Below are 20,947 nucleotides of genomic sequence, written 5' to 3'. Positions count from 1 at the left end.
CCTGCCATTAGAAGGCCTGTGAGCCTTCAATAAGGTGGGTATTCTGTTTGCATGATTAATACCAGCTCTGGGAAAGTATATTTGAATGAAAAGCAAAACAAAATAAAAGTAGTTGATAAAGTGAGGGTGTGAGTTCAGATGTCTAGGATCCACATAAAAGCTGGACACGGGCTGGCTGGTGGTGGCGTATGCCTGTATCCCAGCACTCAGGAGGCAGAAGCAGGTGGATCTCTGAGTTCAATGCCAGCCTGGCTTACAGAGTGAGTTCTTGGATACCCAAGGCTATCACACATAGAAAACCTGTCTGGAAAAACAAAACAAAATGATGGACGCAATGCAATGCCTATAATCACAAACACTGTGACACAGGGGGTAAGCAGATCTCTAGAAGCCCTCTGCAGCAAGGCTGGCCTATGCAGTTGAGGTATAAGCTAATGAGGTAGGAAGTGCCTTTAGATGCATACCTAAGGGTGTCCCCAGATCTTCACATATAAACCATAACACACAATACACACACCCAGACAGACAGACAGACAGACAGACAGACACACACACACACATATAAAGAAGGAATAATAATAATGATAATAGTAAATGGTAAAGGCCATCCCCCCTCCCCCAGAGACAGGGTTTCTCTGTGTAACAACAGCCTTAGCAGTCCTGGAACTCACTTGTAGACCAAGGTAGCCTGGAACTCACAGAGATCCTCCTGCCTCTGCCTCTGCCTCCTGAGTGCTGGGATTAAAGGCATGTGCCACTACTGCCTGGAAATAAAGGCAATCTTTAAACTATCAAGTACATCAGCTTTTGGCTTTTCCCTAATGTTCTGGTTCGTTGCTCCATCCTCCAGCACAAACTCTCACAAGCAAAACAGGGGCTCCTCTCTTGGCCAAGCCCAAGGCTGCAGCCCTCACTCCCAATGTGGAGTGCTGGGCTTCCCTTTCTCGGCTTCCTTCCCCCTTCAACACGTACACAGTCCTCATTCTTTAAGCAGAGGTCAGACACTCAACTTTCTTTTCAAGAAGAAATCATTTCAACGACTGCTAGTCTAACTTTAAAAATAACTGTCTCATTGTAATGCAGATATAACCTCTAGTTTTCTTCTATCCATTTTGGGGGGGAGGTTAGGGCATATTAATTATACAGAATAATAGGTTTCACTGTGCCCTTTTCATACATGCATTTAGTCACATCCACTCCCTGTATTTACACCCCCGCCACCACCCCCAACTCCACTCCTACTTCCCCCTCCTTTCTCTTCTCTTCCTGATCGGGAGTCCTGGTCTCTAACACCCTTCCTTCTCTCTCATCTCCACCCACACCTGCAGGCATGTGTACGTGCGTGTGTGCGTGCATGCGTGTGTGTGTATGTGTGGTCTGTCTGTCTGTCTGTGGTACTTTTGGTTTTTGAGGCACCGTCTTGCTATAAAGTCCTACCTGGACTGGCACGCACCGTGTAACCTGAGCTGGTCTCCAACTCCAGGCAATCCTTTCTTCAGCCTGAGTCCTGGGATGACAAGCATGCACAACCAAACCAGCAAGTCACAAATCAGTTAAATGAATTTAGTATCAGGTTTTAGTTGCTTGACAGTCTTGGGGACACCTAAAACCTGAAGCAAAGCCCACAGCATGCCCATGTCTCAAAACCAACCATGCCTGGTCCAGCCTAGTATGTGAGGTTTTATACTCATTCTAGCACAGGACAAAGAACTTAAGATGCACAACGCTTAACAAATATTCATAAGGCAGCCTAATCGTGTCAAAAAAGAAAAAATGAATTTTCCCATTGTTAGCCATTTCTGACACTAAGCAAAAACTTAAGTCCCCAAATAACACAGATACCCGATAAGCACAAAGAGTGACAAAAAACCCCTAGTTATTCCCAACATCATGTAAAAAGAAAAGAACAAGTGCTGAAAATACCAGATTAATGCACAGAAAGTGTGATGATCAGAACAGAGCCTGCTTCAGGTGATTAGGAGACAATTCATACACTCCGGTCTTGTCTGTCTTTCTTTTTTCTATTACTAACTGTCAGAATTCAGAACTACATTAACCTTGGCCCACTGAGAAGAGATTGTATAATTAGAAAACTATATTTTTCAAATTCTCTCTCACTGGGGCTTGATTAATCCTCACTGTCTCACGTAGGCGGTTCTCTGGAAGTTTGACAAATTAACAGGATGTACTCCATCCTTGTTAGATTTAAGAGATTCAACATTTTATAGATTTGACTTCCATCGCATTTGATGTAAGACTAATACAATATCTATTTTAGACACAAGTGCTATTATAGCTACTCAAGTAGAAAAGGAAAATAGAAAAAGAAGAAAAAACCCATTTGTATGATGCTAAACAAATTCTAAGTACTGAACATGAAACCTGCTGTCAGTGTCACCCACAGTGACCTTAGTCTCCTGCTGAGACGTGAGGACAAACAATGGCGCCTCGTTTCTCTTCTCTTGGCCTTCACCCTGCAATTAGTAACTGACATGAAATGGGGTACCCCAATTTAAGGCTGACTTATATACATTATTAACAAGCTGTCTCACCTCTGTTCTGATAACCACACTCTTGCCACCATTCTGCAAATTAGAATCTAAGTGAGTTTACTCCTGAGGTACCAGAGTGTCAGAGTCACTAAGTCTGGGCACATCTCTAGGAGCACGGCCATGTCCACCTCTGCCCTCACTAATGTGAGGATGGATGCCTGATGGAAACGTCCTAGCCAGAGGACCCTGCTTCTCAGAGACCCATCTAAGGAAATGCTCCACGGGTCCAGAACTAAAATGGAGTTCCAACTACTTGTTTCTTAATTATTGAAAGATACCCTGACAAGGTCTCATATGTCACTGCCAGCCTTTCATGTATCTCTCCTTCGAGTCAATAATTAACAACAGACAAGCCTCTGAAGTAAAACGCCACAACCTCCACTATCCAGGGCACTGCCCAGCCAAAGGCTTACGTTTTATGGCTACCTCCCAAAACTGTTCCCAAACAATATCACACCTGTGTAGCAGCAGGTGTCAGTGCTCACAGACTGATAGGGATACCAGGAATGTTAATCACACAGGGCTGGCTCTCAAAAGAGGAAGTGAATGTGTTTCCACCCTGAAGGTTGGGCGTGGATGCTGTTGATGACCAGGTGACCTTTGCTATCTGTAGAGCCAGGCCTCGCCCAAGTCCCCCAGAATGCTCAGCCCAGACTCTCCTTCCCCAAACCTTTAGCTGTGTTTCTTTCTCAGTCAATAGACCCCATCCTTGAAGTCACAAGTACTTCACAGCCTGCTGACCTCCGTGCTATCTGTCAGAAACCACACTAGACCCTTAAGCCATACAACCCATATTCACCGTCATACGAATTTTGCAAAGGAGCTTTGATGAAGTCACACCTTAATCCTCCCAGTACACTGGGAACTGCATTGCATCAGGAAACTTTTTTCTCCCAAATAGTACTGTGTTTAAATGTGTTTACAATAAACCACCTGGTGTTAGCCTCTACAGCAATAGTTCTCCACCTTCCTATCGCTGTGACCCTTTAATATAGCTAGTTCCTCATGTTGTGGTGACCCTCAACCATAAATTTATTTTCATTGCTATTTCATAAGCATAATTTTGCTACTGTTATGAATGGTAACATAAATATCTGTGTTTTCCAATGGTCTTAGGTGAGCTCTGTGAAATGGGTGTTCAATCCCCAAAGGGGTTGTGACTTACAGGTTGAGAATACCGCTCTAGAAGTTTTTTTGTTTTTTTTTTTTTGTTTGTTTGTTTGTTTTGTTTTGTTTTGTTTTAACCCAGGACCAGCTAAGACCTGCTGTCCTGAGTTTCATTTTTACCTCACCTGGATCATTTCTCTGCTGGCTGTGACACTTGCAGGGACCCCACCCACACACCTGGTCTTCTAAAGCAAAAGGTTTATAACTGTAAAGTAGCGTGCTGATTAATTATAAGAGTTTTCCAAGGATCTGAAGCCCCAGCCCTTCTTAAGGATACTATTCTTCCTCTGTGCAGCTACTGGGGAGCACCCCAGGAAGCGGGAGGAGAAACCTTGCAACAGGAAAAAATTATGCTAATGCAGCCTTTGTTACCACTAGTCAGAACTTTACAGAGAAAGAATGACTTCAACCCTAGAAGATTCCCAACGATGGTGAGGACTCCTGGGAGATAGACACCAAGGTCTTCCCTCATGGCAGAGATGAACAGAGGTGACAAGAGGACAGCACTTTTGCCTGGCCAACCAATGCTTTTCCCCTTCCCTATGTTCCCCACGTTCAGCCAGTGACCTTTCTCTCCAGGAGATCATGGGCTTCAAACTCACAGCCTTCTGGCGTCAAGGACACACACAATTCTGCATAAGGAATGATGATACAGAAAGGAAAGCAGCAAACTGAGATAATTCAGAGAAACCAGCCCTAGGCTAGAAAAATGTCTATTAATTTCCTATCCTCAACCTGTACACAGGGAACAGGTCTAGAAAATGATGGAGCAAAGGAATCCAGGATTAGAAAAAGAAGGCACAAGCTATTCTCTCAAAAGCAGCCAAATCCCCCAGGTTCTGAGCAAGGCTCGAACCTGTGTAGTATCCATGAACTACATAAGGTCTACTTTCTGCAGCAACTTTCTGGGGCCACTCTTGGAACGGCATCCCCCAGTTCTCACGGAGGCTGCTGCTGGCTCTGCCTGTCCGCTATACATCCTCCTCATGTTGGCCAATTTGCTGTCCATCACCCACCATCTCCTTGGTTCAGGACTCTGAAGGACATCAGCAGGTATAAGCTTCCTCCTCCTGACCATTGAAACTGAGAAAAATTCCCCCACCCCATCCCCCCAGGAACCCTACAGAGGTCAGGGTCCAGTAAGGACACTGTGCACAAGACCCACCTGGTAACTAAGGTTAGTGTTGCTTCCTACCCTGTGGGCAGCCAGGACTAATCAGGTAGCCCTGGGTGGCACACTTAGCCTGGGCCACAGGAATATATGATTTTTCCCCTCTCTGCTGCTCTGTTCCCATCCCATCCCCTACCCCCTTCCTCTGCCTCTCAATAGAGCTGCTGGTAACAACCCAAGGCACCCAGGGGAGCCAGTTAGACCCAATGGTAGTGCTTAGGGCTAAAGACATTTCTGACTGTGGTGTTTCCATTATTGATAATAAAGCCCCCAGAACTCTAATTACATTGCTTGCCTATGTGCTACGGGCACACAATCAGGTCAGGAGGGGGAGGTGTAGAATGACTGCATTTCATCCATGGCTAAGCCAGGCCAACTCCCTTCCTACTGCTCACATGAAACACACGTGCAATGACTAAAAGGTACCGGGAGCAACAAAGGGCCAACCGGCCTCTGACAGTCCGTCACGTAAACACACACAGCCAGGCTTCCAACCTTGCCTCTTGGACTCCCGGCTTTTAAAGGGTAAACTGGTAGTTCATGGAGAGTCAGGATCCACCCCATGCTCTGGAGCTCATTAATTCCAGCTCCATGAGGCCCGCTTCAGGCATCCAGCTGACCCTGCCTCAGCCAGGCTGAGAGTGGGATCAGCTGACCTAACTCTAACTCCGGATTCTCCAATCCTTGCAGGTTCTGAAACTGCCCTATATTCCTAGGATGGTCCTCCAGCAGCTGCCCCCAGGCCTCAGCATGTTTCTCCCACCCTTCAAGCCAGCTCCTGCTCCAGCTTCCAGCCACCTCCCTGGCCCTCATTAGAACTGATGTAAATCACATTCCAGTGCAGCTCCAGAACTCCTGTGGCCACTGTCACCTGGCCCCTCTCTGCCCTGGGTGTCCCCTCTTCCTCACTAAACAGGACCCTTGGGAAGCCATCCCTGCCCCCGGGGCCTCAAACACCTCACCTCTTTCTCCTCTTCCTGGAGATTTGATCAACTAACACATGCCAGACACAAAACAACAAAACCAAGAAACTAAAAATAAGACCTCCCATCTCACAAACGACACTGCAGGCTCTTGTCCTACTCTGTCGTATGGCTGCGCTCTTATTCTTCCATCCTCCCTTCTACTCCAGTTTGGCTCTGAAGCCTATCAATGTTCAAAGTGCTACTTATTGGCAACACCAACATCTCGACAAACCAGACACTGTAGAGCAGAGCTGGGCACAGTGCAAGGCTTCATTCCCATTCCTACCCCGACCCCTCTTTTACACAGCTCTGTGGCCCTCCCTACAGGCACACTACTCTTAAGCAGGCCCTTCCTCTTATCCCACCTCCAAGTGCTGGAGTTCTTTCTCACAGGCTAAAAGCCCCTCCTGTGGTGACACACGCTCCCCTCTCACCCGACCCACGGAGACACTCAAAGCCCAACCCCCCAGGGAGGGCATCACTAACCCAGACCCCTTTCCCTACCCTCAGTGTACATGCAGTTTGCCAGGAGCCTGCACAGCCACCCACTTTCTTCACCTCCTCCAAACCTTGCTCGTCCTCCTGTGGGCTCTGAGAAGCATGCTGCAGCCTGGAACTGCTGGGGAGGAGTGATTCTTCCTCTCCAACTCCGCATCAACATCCAGCCATCTGCTTGATGCTCTCTCCAAATTATCCACATTGTGTATTCACCTGTTCCTCCTTGCTCCAGCACCCTCCATCTGCAACTGCCTCACAGCTGGGCTCCTGCTGTCACTCTTGCCCCAAACACCCATTTCACACTCAAAACCCACCTTAGTCTATGTGGGCTGCTGTAACAAACCATTAAATCCCAATCAACAGACACTTAACATCAGACAGATCTGGATGCTGGGAAATCCAAGGTCAAGGCACCAGGAGATACGGTGTCTGGAGACGGTCCCCTGCCTGGGCTATAGACAGAACCTTCTCCTTGGGTCCTCAGATGGCTAACTCTACTTGGCCTGTATGTCAATTTGTGTGGCCTACATGTGTTCAAGTATGTGGAAGCCAGAAGCTGACACTGGGAACTTGTCCATAATCACTTCTGTAACAATGATTTTGAGACAGTCTCTCGCTCAAACTGGAATTTGTGGATTCAGCTAGACAACTGGCTAAGATGCCCAGGATGCTCTTGTCTCTGACCCTCAGCACTGAGGTGATAGATGTGCACCACCACACCTGGTTTTATGTGGGTTCCGGGGTTCCAAAGTCAGGCCTTCATGCCACACTTCAGCCCCTGAACCACACCCCCCCCCAGCCCCTCACTGAACACCCTTTATAAGTGTACAAACCAAAGGCTCTGCCCTCTTGATCAACCAACCCCTTAACACAACCAACCCAAAGCACAAAACAATAATCCACTTAAATGCAAACTCCTTAGCCCACCCTTGGCTCTCAAAGCCTGGGCTACTTCTTTTCTTGGCACACACCATGCCACCAGGAAGCTTAACCCAGGCAGTCCCTACTGGGATGCCTCTCTCAGCCCCAAACACCAACCTGCCCATTTTCCCTGGTGGCCCCCATCTGACCCTTCAGATCTCCCTCTCAGAAAAGGGCAGTCAATAATGTCAGTTTATTTCATTAACATTACCTCCTCCACTCTCACCCTGCAAATGCTGGGAAAATAGACCAGTGTGTGTGTGTTCTCTTTACCACTGGCACAGACCCTGACATGTAACATACAGGCAAGATGACCCAGTGTAGTGGGTAAACGGATACATGGGAGAGTACTCTGCCAAAATGCAATGGCTGATAAATTTCCAAAACTGAAGCAACACGGCTTGAGAGGATAACCTCTTCATTAGCTGACAATCTCAGGGTGGTAAAAGAAGAGATGATTCATCGGTATTTATCTAAACTTCTAAAACGGGATAACTTATTTGCAGGGAGTTAAAAAAAAAAGTCAGAGTTCTGCTTCCCTCTATTCACCTAAACTGAAAATTAATGGCATTTCAACAAAGTCTTTTAATTGCAGAATTTAAAAATTCATACTCAGTTATCATATTCAATATTTTAAATTTACGATGGCATCTATCATTTGAAAGAAGATTGCGCCGGCCCTTCAGATGCAGGGCAGCAGTGTGCTAGCCTTAGGGTGCCACTGTGCTAGCCTTTGCTCTCACCACAGTCAGCATTCACTACTGGTGTTTGCCAATGCCCAGTGTGCATCTCTGTTCAAATGAAGACAATCACTGCGTGGTTTCTCAAGTCCTTCCCACCTGGTCTTAGACTGGTCTCTGTTCTCCACACAACTCTAAGCAGGTCTCATGTAGTTAAATACATTCTCTCTCACTTGTATACAGATCCTCTATTCTAAGGCCATTTCCCAACCTTTTTTTTTTTTTTTTTTTTTCTTAATACCTTTTAATCTCCACATTTAGTGGGTAGCTCTTACCCCTTAGCCACTCCTTCTTCCTCACAAACCCTCTCTCTAGTTGTTTTATATTTACCTTAGAATTGCAAGGCTGGAGAGCAGCCCAGTAACAGAATACTTGCCCAGCATGCACAAGGCCCTGGGTTCAAGCCCCAGAATCCCCAAATGGGATCAAAGCTAAAGCAAAAGGGAAGGGAGGTAGTTTAATGGTGCCCTTTGGTGTGTTGAACCACAAGGTTCACATGGGAAGTTTGGGGGGGGGGGTTCAGAGGCAGCCTCTGGGCCAGAGTGGAGGGGAGAGATGGGCTTGCATTTTATAAGGGATACAGTGCACTCAGGGAGAGTCGGGCAGTCTGTGGCTACAGTAGTGTCACATCTTGGCTGCTGCTGGTGACATGTCCTGCTAGGTCCCCAAGGGCAGGCTGGTGTAATGCCAACAGGTAGGAAGCCTGATTCTATCCTCCTTGTCACTCACAAACAACTCTCATAGCCTACAGCCTTGACCAAGAAGGCCTTCAGAATTCAGCAAACAGAGCAACACTAACCACATGCAATCGGTTACATTGTTAGTATTTTTCCTTGAAATTATAGAACTGGCAGAGTCTTCAGCAATGATCTGTTCCAAAAAAAAACTGAGAGGTCGGGGAGGTGAAAAGTCTCAGCCTGTCAACCTGAGTTCAACCCAAGAGCCCACATAAAACCACCCAAAAGATGCAAAAAGCCAGATGCAGTTTTATGGACACCTGTAATCCCAGCATTCTCAGGGTAAGTGCTTTACTGGGGTGGAGACAGGAGAATCAACCAGCGGTTCACAAAAGCACACAAGCGCACACACAGAGGCGGGGGTGGGGGGGGTGGGGGGGTGGGGGGGGTGGTGGGGGCTTTAACTGGGGGGGGGCGGGAAGGGGCGAGAGACAGAGAGAGAGACAGAGAGACTAAGAAGTACACGCCAAGCACTGTGTCTGAAAACCCCACCACCACCGGGCTCCTTGATGGCTGGCCCAGGTTCTTTTCACTAGAATTTGGTCAGTTTTCAGTAAAACTGGCATTTACTTAGCTGACATTACAGACATGCACAATCTCACCCAGAGATGTAAAAGATAAAGGGCAACATAAACACAAAACCCTCTGAGAACCAGGTTTTCCTGCATATTTCTGGGAACGATCAATGTATGTGTGCTGAGGAAATACCTCTAGAAGATCAGGCTGAAGGCAAGCAGTAAGGCATTGTCTTAATTAGTGATTGATGGGGAAGGCCCAGCCCATGATGGGTGGGGCATCCCTGGTCTGGTAAAACAAGAAAGTAGGCTGAGCAACACTCTGAAGGCTGAGACGGGAGAGCTGCCATAAGTTGCCCAGAGGCTAACACTGGCTACATAGCAAGACTTTGCCTCTTGGGGTGAGGTGGGTGGCTGTAATTATTATCATCAGAAATATCCATTTATAATGGAACTGGGAAAATTATACCAGAGAGACAAATGCCGCATGTCCTCTCTCACATGGGGAATACCTACAGAAGCTGGGACACTAGAAAGGGGGCTACTTGGGGTTGGGGAGGGGCTAAAGAGGGACTAGAACACAGGTGATATGAAGCGGGGAGCAAAGAGAAGAATGGGGGATAGTGGTGAGGGGGATGGGAAGGCAGGGCAGAGGCAAGGGATAACACCAAAAAATGTTTTGAAAGGGCCAAATGGAAACCTATTTTATAAGCGTTCTCTCTCTCTCTCTCTCTCTCTCTCTCTCTCTCTCTCTCTCTCTCTCTCTCTCACACACACACACACACCACATGCATGTATTCAGGAGAGAGGAAGTGTGGAGGAGATAATGCTTCTCCTAGACACCATAGATTATAAAACACAATGCCCAGTGCCAGGTATAGAATACCTCCCTTCGAGCCACTGTTGGGGAGTCTCATAAATCCCCAAAATAACACAGGCTATTTCTACTGTTCTTGGCTACCCACTTGAACTTGGTAAGACTAGTGCTGAAGCCACCTTACATCACAGGACATGGGGAATCGAGCTGGTACTGACCAGCCCTCCTCCCAGCAGGGTAGCTTTCACAGAGCAGGAAGGCACTTTGAAGGCTTCTGGGAGTGAGGAGCAGTGTCACCAATGGTCTCACCCAGCTATGAACCTCCTGAGTGACAATAACAAACAACCTGGCAAAACGTGCCCATTGGCACAATGGTGGTATGAATGTTAAGCAGTTAACCAACTCTTTTGAAGATATTAACTTTTCTGCAAACCTTTTATTTCAAGGCAGAGTATCAAACTCCTCTTAGCACACTTGTGGGCATCAGCTAGAGAGCTACTACTATTTCCAGCTTCTCTGAGGCAAGCCGGCTTCAAAATCACTCTTTGTAATATGGAGACATTATGGGTGTTTTTATGGCAAGGTCTAATCATCACAGTCAGGCATTTATCTAGCTTTTCCTACATCTGCTCTTTAGAACAGAGATAATTTTGTTACTGTCCATCCTTTCTAGATATTTATAATGAAATGGTCACTGATGCTTTAAATATACCTGACCCTGTGCCAATAAAAATACGTACTTTATTTGATAGAAACCAAGTACATCAATAAAATTATTTGTGCCTTTCTGAAGGCAACTTACGAAGAATTATACCTAAAGGTGTAATTAGTCTTATCTCAAGCTGGGTAATATAAGGTGGTGAGGAAAAGATCCTAACACATCCCTGAGTTCCCACAGCATGGTAGCCTGCCCATTAATTCACAAAAACAATCTCCCTGATTTCCTTCCTTCACAAGTGTTCAACAGTTTTTTCATTGGTTACAGTAGTTACTTACTTGCACAAAATCCCCCAATTAGACCTGCTATCAGGTCACAACTCCTGGACAGCCAGGCAGGGGAGAAATGGCAGGAAGCTATACACAAAATGAAATCCTGCAAGAAGAGAGACTGCAAGTCATCAAATCCACAGATCTGCCTAACAAAACCGGAGGGTATTTGGTTTCAACCAGAAGGACAAATCTCATCTTAATTACTAAGATGCTCTTGCAAGTGTCGAGGAAGGCACAGCCTAAGGAGGATCAGCTTCCTAACTTCTTGATAAATTAGTTTCTCAAAACTAACCTTTTGGATGCCAAAGAAATACATCACATGCATGGCAGTCAGGAAAATGTCAGTGTTCAAGGGGGTAAGGCAAACGGCTACGTAATCACTAAAGTGACATCTCTGCATGCTTAACAATATGCTAAACGTGAAAAATAAAGATTAAATTTAAATATAGAATTTAAAGAAGCTTTGCCACATGCTGGCAAAAGTGGTGAAAGTTGCCATGTGGATCTGTCACCATAATTCATTCCTGATTTTCCAACATTTCACTCCCTGAACCATTTTCTCTGGGTGCAAGGGAGTCCATTCCTATGCTCATGCCTGTGTGGGTATGTGTGCCTGTGCATACACGGAGGCCAGAGAAGGACACTGGGTTTCTTGCTATATTTATCACTCCCTGCTTTAATTCATGTGAAACAAGGTATCTCATTAAACCTGGGGCTAGGCTAGGCTGGTGGCTGGCAAGCCCCCCATAACCTCCTGTATGCATCCTTCACAGAAAGGGGATTGCAGGGGTATGCTGTTACATCCTGCCTCTTTTTTTCCCCTGTGGGTACCAGGCATTTGGACTCATAGCCTCATGACTGTGCAGCAAGCATTCTTACATACTGTGCCATTCATTCCCCAACCTCAGCAGCACCGTATTCCTTTTCTGAGTATTCCTCTGGAAATACTGCTTGCTAGAAGTCCACAACTCCATTTCTACCCAATGCGTTCAGAGTAAAGGTGCCACCGACTCCTAGGGACATCAGAACTGGGGTCCCTAATAGGACATCACGTGACATGGCCAACATAGCAATCCTGCTTCCTGACCGACGCAGAGGCATGCTTATTCACTAAGTCCTTCACCAACGGTATACAGAGAGGCTTCAAATGCAAAGCATCATGAAAAATAACAACCATTGGGTAAAATTCCCCGAAGCTTAACCAGACAAAGAATGTGACTCTACTACAGCCACAAAGTCATCCAAACTTGCTACAAAACCCTAAGGAATAAGCAATATCTGAATTACCAAGAGTATTTTAACTCCATGTTATAAAATCGGTATCATGATGAGATGCAGTTCACTGTAACAGATTTTACCAAAAAACGTCAGCTGAACACTTCATCATGAATTTAGCAACCCACCTCCTCCTCATGAAAATCAAAATCTTCCAGAGCCTTTTTATATAGTGAATTAGATAAATTTGCTGCTTCCTGGTTTTTTAATGGCTGCTCATCCGGAAAGTGCTCGCTTGAACAAGCCTGCCTTGTTCCTGCCACTGACTGGCACAGGCATCACACTAGCTTTTGGATTTTTCAGGGGTGGGGAGGGAATGAATGGAAGAGCAGTTTCCTTAGCAGGGGGATTTTCATTTTCCATAGTAAAATTTAACCATAATCAAACAGTTTCATGAAGTTTTGATCCTAGGGCTGGGAGAACAAAAACACCCTTTCAAAACGCCTCTCTAGAGAGACAGCCCAGAAAAGGTTGTCTTTCTACTATGTTACAAGCATTGCGAGTTTCCCTCCTCCCCCACAAAGTGTCAATCAAAGCTGATGACTTTGAGCTAGCAGAATGAATAAAGGAGAATTGAGTTGCATTATTATTGGTAAATGCAGATTTACATGATTTTCAGGCTCCCTAGCTTAGTCACTTTGGGTTGCTATGACAAAATACTATGTTTAATTTTTATTGTTCCAATGACTGGAAACTGAGTATCAAGAACATGTTGACTTCCGATGAAGGCCATTGTCCAGGTTTACAAGCTACCATCTTCTTAAAGGGTGAAAACCAAGCCCTCTCTGGGGTCCCTTTATAAGGGTTTACTCGCCCTTGATGACAGTACAGGAGAGCTGGACCTTCAAGGCTTAATCACCTCCCACCAGCTGTCCCTCCAAATACCATCACTTTGGAGTTAGGCTGCCAACTTATGAGTTCTAGAAGAGACAGAAACAGCTCACTGCACTCCTCTGAAGAAAATGATAATATATGCCATACGCAAGTGGCTTTCAGCTTCCCGATGGGCCAGGCCACCACTCCCCCGACACTGGATCTGAGGAGTAACTGTGTCTAAGCTTTAATCTGCTCAACTGCAAAAAAGAAAGAAGAAGAAGAAGAAGAAAAAAAAAAAAAGATAATCAACACCCTAAAGAAACTGAATCCCACAGACAAGGAGAGTGCCCCGTAAAAGACTCCCAAAAGAACACAGACTGTTGTCATTGCTTTCAGCTGTTCATCAAAACTAGAACTCTTATTGCTGAAGATACAACATGCCCTGGTTGCAGAAAGAGAAACCAAAATGGAACTCACCGAAAAACTTCCTCCCTGCTAGCTAGATTCACCGTGCCAGAAGGTTCTATGCAGGCCACTGTCAGTACCCATAAGATGACTCTACTCCATCTTGGCTCAAGGGCAGAGAGTTGAAAACTGTCCTGAATAAGTCATAACACCTAAAGGTCAAAGGTGTAGCTACAGTGGGATGTTCCATCGTGGCCTTAGGTGTCTTATTCTAAATAACAACAGACCTGGTCTGAGATGTGGTTACTCCTGACCCTCAAGGCCAGGTAACAAGAAGTTGAATCTGAAGTGTGGTTACTGAATCCTCGGAGAAAAGAGGACAAAAAGTCTGTTTGTCCTGTATACATGATACAAGGTTCCCCTTTTTGGTTAAGGTATATTAACAGTGGTAAAAAAAATAAACCCATGGCATTCAGTATTGACTGAATCTGCCCTCCCAACACTATCCTGTGTCTTTTCCTTTACCCTCTTTAGCTAGCCTTTCTTTAGTCCACACTCCCCCTCAGGCACGATCCTCGGGCTGCTCAGCTGGCTCTGCAAAGACAGCTTTTGACAGGCCACCCACTGAGGGAAACTCCCTCATGCTGTACCAACCTGACAGTCCAGATGTATCACTGGTAAACAGTGGCATGAGGTTATGGAGATAACCAACCATTCTTGAGTGGATTTGAGGTCAGCTCCACAGGATGGGATTCATGCCTGATACGGGAAGCCTGGACAAAAGCTCTTGGTAAGGGAGATGACGACCCTAGAGAGGATCCTACTACTACTGCCTTGCTAAACAGCCATGTTGTCAAACTATATTCTAAACATTTGTGTTTATACACGTAGATGAACGCTGCCTTTAACCTTGGCCATGGAAACTTCTTGTAACTGACCACTATATGGCGAATAGGTGGCTATTGGATACTCAGCCCTAAAGGGAACACTCTCCAAGGCTCAGCAGGCATCTGTCTCAGAAGAGGTGGTGGGAAGAATGAAAGATGGGGATGTGTGCTATGGAAAGTGTCTTCAGGACATGGTATGACTGCTGCGCTCATGACCTCACCGCGGCTGTGGCTACCTACACAGGACCAATCAATGAGATCACCCAACCGGTAGCACCAACTGTCCTTGGTGGGTTGCCAAAAATAAGAGAGAAAATGAAGGAGGGATGCAGGAGAGAGAAAATGAAGGAAGGATTTTAGGGTGACTGGAGGGAGTAGGAGGCCTCACTGAGGTGTCTATGATCAAAATGCATTGTTTATATGCATGAAATTGTTCAAGAAGAAGACATACGAGACACACACACAGACCCTGCCCAGCAATCAGATGCCACCCTACACGTGGAACACCATAGAAGGTACTTTGAAAGGGGCAGGAGCAGATGCTGGAGATTTAAAAGCCAGTGGTACTGTGGAATATACTAGAAAGGACCAGGTGTGGTCCAAGAACTCTTGCCAAGCAAGTGCAAATGCCACCTGATCACTGAAAGGAAGGAAGGTCTTTGTACTGGATGCTTTCCCAATTACTGTAACAGCATACCCGACAGAATCATCCTGCCACCCTGGGGAAAGGAATGGAGGCAGGGTTGTAGAAACTGGAACCTCTGGTTTATATCATGGCAGATCTGGTGCTCAGTCTGTGTGTGTGTCTGTTCCATCCATGAGAAGGTACCACCCAAATTCTAGGCCAGGCCTAACCCTTTCAGTTAGTCCTTTCTAGAGCCTCCCTCACGGACACACCCAAGGGGGGGGGCCTCACTGCCATTCCTGACCTTTCTTAATCCAACAAGGTGACAACAGAAATTTGTCTTTAGGGACCCGGTGGCTCAGCAGTTGAGAACCACTGAACCATGTATCTGTCCTTTCTTGTGGAGAAGCTTGGTCAACATTAACATAGGTGAGGAAAGAAAAGAGTTAATAACATCCAGTTATGGACTTACCTTTTTTTTTTTTTAATTAAAATTTTAAGCTTAAAACAGAAGTTTTAAAAAATACCTCCTAACATCCTCCTAGATCCCAGGCAATTGGAACATTCACTTCTCAGCGGCTTTGAAAGGCCTGGAAAGGCAGGAATGAGCACACAGCATACACACAGCCATCATTATTTAGACTTAAAGCCCAGTGTTACGTATATTATGATGGTAGTAATACTAAATGCCTTTTAAAAACCATTTAATACCTTCTACAGTTTTTATGGTACATCAAATTACTAGGTTATTCTCGTGGAAGAAAATTGTCTTCATTCTAACACAGCTACACATAAAATGAATAATTGATAAGCGAGGGCAAAGAGCTCTGAAAACTTAGAGGTATCATATGGATGATAAAAAATAATGCAGACAGACAGCCAGTGCTCAGAAACCCAGCAGCTCTTCAGTAAAGCACAATCAGGGAGGTTGGACAAATGCCTGTGGGGGTCTAATTCCTCCTGGGAAGCCGCTCCAAAGGTACTCTGCCCACGCTTGACAAAAGGCCACAGCTTAAGAATAAAGCCAGTCACTGTGAGGCTACAGAGCATCAGGCAGTGGGGAGGGGTGTGTGTGAATGTAATTCTGTCACTAGTTTCTAGAGCATCACTGCAAACATGTACCCGAAGTTCTCCGTGACTGAAGGCACAGACCCCACTCTGACAAGTGCCCAGTGACCACTGGGGACCCTCAAAGCTGCGCTCTATATCCACTGGTATCTTTAGCAACCAGCCTGAGTATCCCAGACTGACATTCTGTAGAAGAACTCCTCCTTCCCAGAGCTTGGAGCAAGAACCAATACGTCACTGTCCCGATGCAATGAAATATTGACTGGAGTTAAGTCATACATTTCAGTGTAGATCTTCAACATATCGACCTTTTCGCTTTGACCCTTTTTTTTTTAATGAGACATCGAACTGTACCGTGAAAAATTATTTTTGCATAGACCTCAAAACAACTAATCATTTCCCCTTCTTCCCATCAGAGGCTCACAGAATCAAAACCAGTGTGACAGTTTTTAAAATATGCTAGCATATTCTTCACGTAACTCACCACCACAAGCCCTTCAAAATCCTATATGTTTTACAATTTTCTCTATCCTTTTACTCACTTCCAGGTGACTCTCTTCTTTTCCGTTCAAACACTCAGGATTTGCCCTTAAGGAGTTTATAAAGAAACTTCTAGGGCATACTTAAGATGATGAAGATCCAAGAACATCAGTAAAGAATACATAAATTTGACTAAAGGCAGACATGGACTTCCTCACGAGGAATACCCAGAGGTAAAGCCTACCAGCAGAGTCAACAAATAAGACAGGTCTAACATGGATGCCGTGAATGTGATTTCCGGAAGGCACAATCCTTCCCATTTAGATGACCTTAATCTACTTTGCTTCCAACAGAGTCAATCTGTTCATCCTAAGAAATAAAAGCCAGGTGTAATGTTACAAAAAGCCAGGCAGAAAAATAAAAGGAAAAGCAAAGCTGGCTCTCCTCCACATCACCTCTGGAGGGATTCCCCTTGGGGCTAGGCTAGGCGGTTTCCATCCAGAATGTCCCATAAGGCTTTGTGTTTTGAGCACTGGGGTCCACCACAGCTTGTGAAGCTGTTGTCAACGGTGTACAGCTTTTTAACAAATGAGGTTCACCGAGCAAAATGATTCACTGAGGGTGGGCCTTTAAAGGTCATACCTCCCCCACAGTTCTGCAGAAGTTGGCTTCTAGTCCACCAGATGGGAACAGACACTAACTACCTTACACTTCCAGGGCCAAGGACAGAGCCACCCCCACTGCCATGATAGACTCAAGCCACTCTCAAACTGAGAGACCCAGTAAACCTGTACTCCCAGCACACCTTTCCTGGTAGTGTACTCGGGAGGCAGAGGCAGGCAGATTTGTGAGTTCAAGGCCAGCCTGGTCTACAGAGCTAGTTCTAGAACAAGGCTACACACAGAGAAAACCTGTCTCCAAAACCCAAAAAGAACAAAAAAACACTTTCTTCCCATAAGTCATTTCTGTAAGTTTGGTCACAGCAACAGCACCCTCTCTTAATTTTAGGGTAAACAGCCAAAGAGCCAAGTCAAGGCCTTCATTTCTATACTGCTGCCTTTGGTTTTGAACACGTTCCATGGTGGGAAGACAGACCCAAGCAACAGGAAGAGGATCCACGCCCTCCACTTTCTGATGGCCAGCTTGGTCTGGCACCAGCTTCCCAGAGATGAACTTGACTCATGAGGCCAAACGTATTTTATCTCTCAGCAGAGCAAGGGGATCACTGCTTGATTAGCAGAAGCTCCACTTGGCAAGCTGCCTCTACTTTCCCAAAGAAAAGGAACAACCTAGAGAGTCACCTCACGGGTACCCCTGTTCTCTTCGCAGAGGGCTGTAGCCTTCATTGTCTGCTGCTGTCTATAGGCTCTCGGGCCACTGGGAAGATCACCAGATTCACAAAGGCAGCAAGGGCCAGGATCTCAGGACCAGCCTGTATAACAATGATCATGTTTCTATTAGTGCCTCTCTTTGACACTTAAGAGATGGTGCTGTAGAGGTTGCCTCAGCTCTTACCAGCACGCACTGCGGCTCCTGAGGTAGACCCAGATTTGGTTCCTAGCACCCACACCAGGCAGCCCACAAATGCCTATAACTCCAGTTTATAAGGGACCTGACACCCCCTTCTGGCCTCTGCAGTCACTTGTACCTATCTATGTATTGCGAGATATTTGATTACACTGTGTAAAGATACGTCACTGTATTGGTTTAATAAAAATCCGAACGGCCATTAGCTAGGCGGAATCTTCAGGGCAGAGAGGATGCTGGCAAGGTGGGCAGAGTTTCAAAGACACATCAGGGAGGCAGAGCAAACACCATGGACTTTACAACGTAAAGGTAACCAAGCCATATAAAAGAACAAAGGTTAAATGACAAGGGTTAATTTGAGTTATAAGAGCTAGTTAAAAACAAGCCTAAGCTATTGGCTGAGACTTCATAAATAATAAGTCTCTGTGTCATGATTTGGGAGCCGGCTGGCAAGATAGAGAAAGACTCAGTATACAGGCACAATACATGTACATAAAAATAAACACATAAATCTTAAAAGGAGGTAAAATTATCAAAGGAGTAATTAAAATGTTGTTTAAAAGAGGAGGAATCAGGAAGGGTAGTTCATGACAATTTTTCTTACATTTCCATCTGCTGATGACTAAAAGGGAAGACTAAGTTTTTCAATGAAGCATTCAATTACGACAGGATGCAATCTGAGAATACTTTACCATAGGGATATTTAGTATCCAGCTTGTTTTCTGCTGTTCTCCTCCAAGGCAACAGGTCATCACTGCACCCATTTGGCATTCCATTGTACCCAATCCCAACGATCTTGTTTTCCGTATTCACAATGCAGGCTCCAACCTAGAAAAGAAACATTGCCCAAAGGTTTGGTGCCCTGGGGAGGTTGCACAGAAGCATAGGGGAATACCACACAAAGGGAGGCAGATTACCTCTGCATTTTCTTAAATTGCTGGGCGTCTGTTTCCTAACCTGTTCATTGCATTTATCTCTGCCAGTATCTGAACATCCGCCTACAAAACCGATTTACCTGGGAACTTGGATCCTTGCTTCTTTGGGCTGATAAGAAGGCCACCGCCATGAAATATTCAGGCCATTCCAGATAGTCATCTCGTTTCTTGCAGGAATTGTCACTCATGTTGGGTCTAGAAGTCAAATGCCACTAAACATGGAGGACAATTGTCAGTCTGCTTCCCAAGGAAATGCCATCAGCCCCCAAACCCAGGACAATGTCATCTGGACTTATGAAGAAATCACATGAGTCCTACCCACTCAAGAGCCTCACTTCTAGCTAAAGCAGGCATTAGCATGACATCTTACAGCCCCAGAAATCAGGAAATTTGCCCTCAAAGCCCAGTGTAAATAAATAAAAAATAAAATAAAATAAATAAATAAATAACATTTGAAATGGCGTCAGTTCGGGAACTAACCAGGTGATCTGTCCCTTTCATTCCTCCAAATAAATCGATTAATCAACTCTTGAGGAATGGGGAAAAAAAATAAAATGCCAAAACTTAAACCAGGTTTTGTAACATGGGCTTCGGGGCCAGGACTTGATGGTCTCTACAATGGAGGAAGAGGTTGAGAGGATTGGGGGTGGTGGGGGGAGGCACAGAACTTCAGCTAAGAGAATCCTCTCAAAAATAAACCGGGGAAGGACGGCAATTGAGAAATCTTAAGGTGGGAATTTCTCAAACTTCCCCTTCGGACTACAGGACAATATCTAGCAGTGAAAAGGTAAATATAAGGAAGCACAAATAACAGCCAATGGCTCAGCCGCCCCTGCAACCCTGCTCAACAGGGAGACTTGCTGATTGGAGCTTCCCGCCTAATTTACGGTTTGGAAGGGGGATGGGAGGGCAGCGAAAGGGGACACATTCCTCCACCCCTGGCGGCCTGTGCTTGCTTGAAAACTCCCTGGGGCTCTGTACCCACCCACGAGCAGCTTGAGAACAAGGAAACTGAGGCTGAGATGTCAGCAGTCCAGGGAGAAACCGTCCCACCTAGCCCAGAAAGAACAGTCCTAGCAAGTCTCCTCCAACTCTGCTCCCGGTTCTAAAGCCTCCATCCTCCCGACCACGTAGGCGCCAGCAGAGACTCCGGGAGCACCCTCCCTCCAACGCGGCGAGCCCGCCCACGAGTGGCCACGCACGTGCAGGCGGCGCGCAGGGTGAGCCGGGTCCTCCACCAGGCGACACCCCAGCTGTCTGCTCCACCAGGGTGCAGACCACGCTCGTACGGTCCGATTCCCGCCGCCGCCGCCGCGCGAGAAGGAAGTCGGGAGGAAGGCGGGGCCCGCGCGCGGCGGAAGAGTAGGCGGGGACGAGCGCGCCGCGATCCCCGGCGAGCAGGGCTGTGAGGTCCTTGGTGCACAGTGGGTCCTCAGTTTGCCTGGGCACGCGTGAAGCCAGCGTCTGTCCCGCTGTGGCAGCGGGGACCCAGCGTTGCGCTTACCTTTACGGTTTGCCCTGGGCTTTTTTGCACTGGTGGTGCCGGCGTGGGCTCAGGAAGGGACAGGCGTGCCTGAGAGCTTGGCCCTTTTGTTGTTGATGATGAGTGACCCTCCCAGTCCTCTGAATCCGTCACCAACTCCCTTAAGCAGTTACTATAAATACAGAAAGGTGACCGAAAGTTCCAAAGATTCTAGATGCCAGGGACAAGGAACGAAGGGACCTGGTTCGCGTTTCTATAATAAACTTCTGCTGTGTTTCTATAATAAGCCCTACAGGCTGTGTCCTCCTAGCCAGCAATGGCTTTTTGGCTTCATATAGGAAGGGTATAGAGCATGCAGCTGTGCCCTGAGGCC

General features: G+C 46.2%; 1 protein-coding gene across 1 annotated transcript in view; it reads right to left on the bottom strand.

Annotated features, from left to right (window-relative positions):
• Nucleotides 1–20,346, bottom strand: part of Dctd (dCMP deaminase) — a 33,721-nt gene extending 13,375 nt beyond the window's left edge. Inside the window, exons 1-3 of the mRNA XM_051182411.1 lie at nt 20,294–20,346; nt 19,172–19,303; nt 18,849–18,984 (exon numbers count right to left, since the gene is read on the bottom strand). Of these exons, the coding sequence (XP_051038368.1) occupies nt 18,849–18,984; nt 19,172–19,279 (244 nt within the window). The 5' untranslated portion in view covers nt 19,280–19,303; nt 20,294–20,346. The remainder of the gene's footprint in view (nt 1–18,848; nt 18,985–19,171; nt 19,304–20,293) is intronic.
• Between the last annotated feature and the right edge of the window lie 601 nt (nt 20,347–20,947).

The sequence above is a fragment of the Phodopus roborovskii genome, unplaced genomic scaffold (genome assembly GCF_943737965.1).
Source record: "Phodopus roborovskii unplaced genomic scaffold, PHOROB, whole genome shotgun sequence".
NCBI lineage: Eukaryota > Metazoa > Chordata > Mammalia > Rodentia > Cricetidae > Phodopus > Phodopus roborovskii.
The sequence above is the reverse complement of the archived record's forward strand: the minus strand, read 5'-3'. Positions and strand labels throughout refer to the sequence as shown.